The sequence below is a fragment of the Cataglyphis hispanica genome, chromosome 1 (genome assembly GCF_021464435.1).
Source record: "Cataglyphis hispanica isolate Lineage 1 chromosome 1, ULB_Chis1_1.0, whole genome shotgun sequence".
In the NCBI taxonomy this organism is placed as follows: domain Eukaryota; kingdom Metazoa; phylum Arthropoda; class Insecta; order Hymenoptera; family Formicidae; genus Cataglyphis; species Cataglyphis hispanica.
The window spans coordinates 8,240,425-8,243,887 of record NC_065954.1 but is presented as its reverse complement, the minus strand read 5'-3'; the positions used below and the strand labels follow the sequence as shown (position 1 = coordinate 8,243,887).

Genomic DNA, 3,463 nt, shown 5'->3' with positions numbered 1-3,463 from the left:
ATAAAAGCTTGAAGTTTAACGTCTGCCCTCTTACAGTTTGATTGCAAAAGATTCGATATTTTTATATTAAAGTATAATATTGAAGCTTTCATTTAAACCTTATTTGAAATCTTTTGCACATCGGGTTTGTCTGCTATGAATTTTCAAAGATAGTAAAAAATACATTTTTATGGATTTCAACTCTATTTTTCTCGAAAACCTGACTTGATACAAATTTTTGGAATTGGCAGATTCGTTCTCAGCATTTAATACTATTCTAGAAACAGTGTTGAAATGCTCTGACACAAAATCTTGTAAACTAATGTAATCTTCCTAAATGGAATGAAATAATGAAAAAGGCAATGTGAGCCACAAGCAATGAGTTATGTGATATATATTTAGTTTATTAATTGTATGAAAACATGAGGCTTTAACAAATTACGTTTTTATTGTATTTATTATTTATTGTTTTAATCCGGAGAAAAGTTTTTTCAGATCTATTTATTAAATAACAAAAAATTAATTGAAACTTAGGAAAGATACGAGCAAATATACAGGCGAATATAGTTAGACATTTTATATCATTCATCTTTTTTTCTGAAATATTACATATCTATCAACTTCGAAAATATCGAGAGGGACAAGAGAACTTGTTAACATTGTCAGCACTGTGTGGCTGACTGTAAACACACACCAAATATAAAGGTCATTATGAAAGCGGTCGATCCGCCGATCGATCAGTCATTTGAAATTCATCGTTGATGTGTGTTGTCTACTGTGTCCAGAATGAGTGTGCTACGTTTCGCTGAAGATTTCTCGCGATTAGTCATGAGTTATATGAAAGAGAATTTAAATTTAAAAGTATGTAAAAAGTATTTGACTCGATTAAAAAAAAATATATATATAATGTTTCAAAGAAAAATAAAATGTAGTCGCGGAGAGACAAAAATATTAATGTGTGTATTAGCTGTAAAATTAGTTTTATATATGTGTACATACGTAACGAGAGAAGTATAAGGCACGCAAGTGGTAAGATTTTAGGATATAATCTATTATCGTTATTAATGTTCTAGAAAAGTAAACCAAACAATGTTATTGTGCCCTTGACTAATGAACAAATAGCGTATACCGTACATCATGTGCTTCGCGCACTTGGGATAAAGGATAGTGAGAATGACAATGACAATGAGTTTGAAACAAAGGATCTAAATCAGGGAAGCGATATTTCTAAACCAATTCCGATTATTTCAAAGATTAATGACACTGAAAACAATGAGAATACGTACAGGTTAGATTTTTAGAACTTGGCGTAAAAAAGATGTTATTTTATATTGTTTTTAACATATTTCGTATTATTATAATATTTATTAATATTAATATTTTATATTAATATCTAAAATATAATATTAATAAATATAATATTATTAATATTTATTAATATTAATAATATTAGATTTATTTAGATTTATTTTATTTATTTATTAACAATATTATATTCATTTAGATCTGAAAATAGATCTCACTTAGCCGTAACGGATTCTGGCTTATCTTTTTCTGACACGTCATTAAAAACTAATGAAAAAGAAGCGGAGAATAGTTTGAACATATTGCAGAATGAAAAGAAGGTAACATGCAATTTTGAATTAATGTTTTATTATATCTTCAATTTCAATTACTATGTTTTCTAATTTTTCTTCATTGTTCGTTACTGATTTGAAAACCAATTATAATTCTGATATTGATTGATTATTCAATTACTTAGTTTGCTATCGCTATAGCTTTGCTTGTCACTTATTCGTAGTTTATTTCACGATCAAATCCCATGATCTGCACTATTGGTAGATCTGATACTTTTTGCAAAGAAGATCAAAAAATAAATGATGATATACAGGAAGACGTTTTCGAGAATTCATTCTGTAGTTCATTGAATGACATTTTTATACAATCATTGGAAGAAATACGAGAGTCTGCAGTAAACATTACACTAAAAATTGATGACTTAAAAAAGGTAACTTTTCATATACATATGAATATGTATACATGAAAATAATATCTTATAATATATGTGTTTTATAACATATATGTGTATGTGTATCACAAAATATTATTATTTATATATAATTAAATTATTTTATATAGCAAGCATCCAAACAAACACAGCAATCGTATCCAAATAGTCTTCTTAATTTTAATCGCACGTCAACAATAACCAAGAAAGGGCCCACCAAAATTCGCAGATCGTTGACAACATTTTCTGGAACATCAGTATCTTCTAAAACGCATGTAGTGGAAAAGGAGGATACTTTACCGGACAGACGTAAAAGTACTGGTGGAGCGTGCAGTATAACTCCTAAGAAATTATCCACAAAACTGGATTCTTCGGTTTCAAAGTTAGATGGATTATATAACAAGATGTCACCAAGTTTGATCCCGAAAAATCCGAAATACGCTCATGTGAAAAGCACTATACCAAAGCCAACCTTCATAACTAAGAAAAAGCCATAATAATTATACAATAAAATTGCCAGAATAATGTATAAAATTTTGATAATTTTTACCATAATAATGTATAAATTTTTTTGATAATTACTCTTGCTAGTTAGACTTATCACAGACTCTAAAATATTTTATTTAAAAAAAAACTGCTTGATTAATATAGTTAATGTTTTTGCTACATATAAATGTTTTTATAAATTACACGAATTTATCATATTTAAATTTCTTATAAATATATAATACTAATTTATAAACAAAATCGTTGAGCATAGATATAGTTATTTATACGTGATACATCAGTGAGATACGCTCAGAAATATTATATTGCTTTCCTTCATTTATCGAAAAAAATATCTTGTATACTCTAAACATTTAAATATAACGTCATCATAAATCAACGCAATAAAGATTATTAATCTGATTTTTGTTCCTACTGAATTTTGAAGAGAAATTCCTCTTGCGGATTCTTAAAGAGTGAGAAATAATTTCTCAATACCCGATCTTTCGATCGAAATGCGATCTTTTTGTATTCATTTAAGAAGAAATATTATTGTAAGTGAAAAACGTTTATTTTTAAATATTTTTAAGTGTTACCTTTAGATCGTCCCGACTCAAACTCACATTGGTGAATTAATTAAAGTTTTTAATTAAAATATAAAATTAATTTAATTCAATACTCCGTTTTCCTTCATCTCAAAAGGGTTGCTAATTTCTCCTTTGTACGTTGGTAAGACAGAACTGGTAAAATAACTATTAGTATCCCGGTCTTTAATTATAAAAATCGTGTAGGCGGTGCTTTGGCACCGTGAGCCTTCATCAATCACCCACGTCAATCCACGTTTATGAGAACGATTCTTCTAGATTACACGATCCTTGCCCTTGAAAGGTAGACCTTCGTTACTAGGAAGCAGGTAATCTTGAAGCTCGTAATTAGTGCTCGTCGGGGTGAAGACTATATCTCGTAACTCCCATGACGTTCGCTCTGCTA

General features: G+C 28.6%; 1 protein-coding gene across 2 annotated transcripts; it reads left to right on the top strand.

Annotated features, from left to right (window-relative positions):
- Nucleotides 1-696: 696 nt before the first annotated feature.
- LOC126850908 (uncharacterized) lies at nucleotides 697-2,896 on the top strand. Of its 2 annotated transcripts, none has more exons than XM_050594387.1 (5): nucleotides 697-840; nucleotides 1,053-1,267; nucleotides 1,484-1,604; nucleotides 1,871-1,987; nucleotides 2,119-2,896. In XM_050594387.1, exons 1-5 carry the CDS (start codon nucleotides 766-768, stop codon nucleotides 2,482-2,484), a joined length of 894 nt encoding a protein of 297 aa, XP_050450344.1. In that variant the 5' UTR covers nucleotides 697-765; the 3' UTR covers nucleotides 2,485-2,896. The 2 variants fall into 2 exon arrangements, with proteins under 2 accessions (XP_050450344.1, XP_050450334.1); XM_050594377.1 differs by having other exon boundaries at nucleotides 1,781-1,987.
- Nucleotides 2,897-3,463: the final 567 nt, after the last annotated feature.

Coding starts and splice junctions, on each gene's coding strand:
- LOC126850908 (XM_050594377.1), top strand. CDS start 766: ATGAGTGTGCTACGTTTCGCTGAAGATTTCTCGCGATTAGTCATGAGT. Junction 841..1,052: donor AAGAGAATTTAAATTTAAAA/GTATGTAAAAAG, acceptor TTAATGTTCTAG/AAAAGTAAACCAAACAATGT. Junction 1,988..2,118: donor AAATTGATGACTTAAAAAAG/GTAACTTTTCAT, acceptor TATTTTATATAG/CAAGCATCCAAACAAACACA.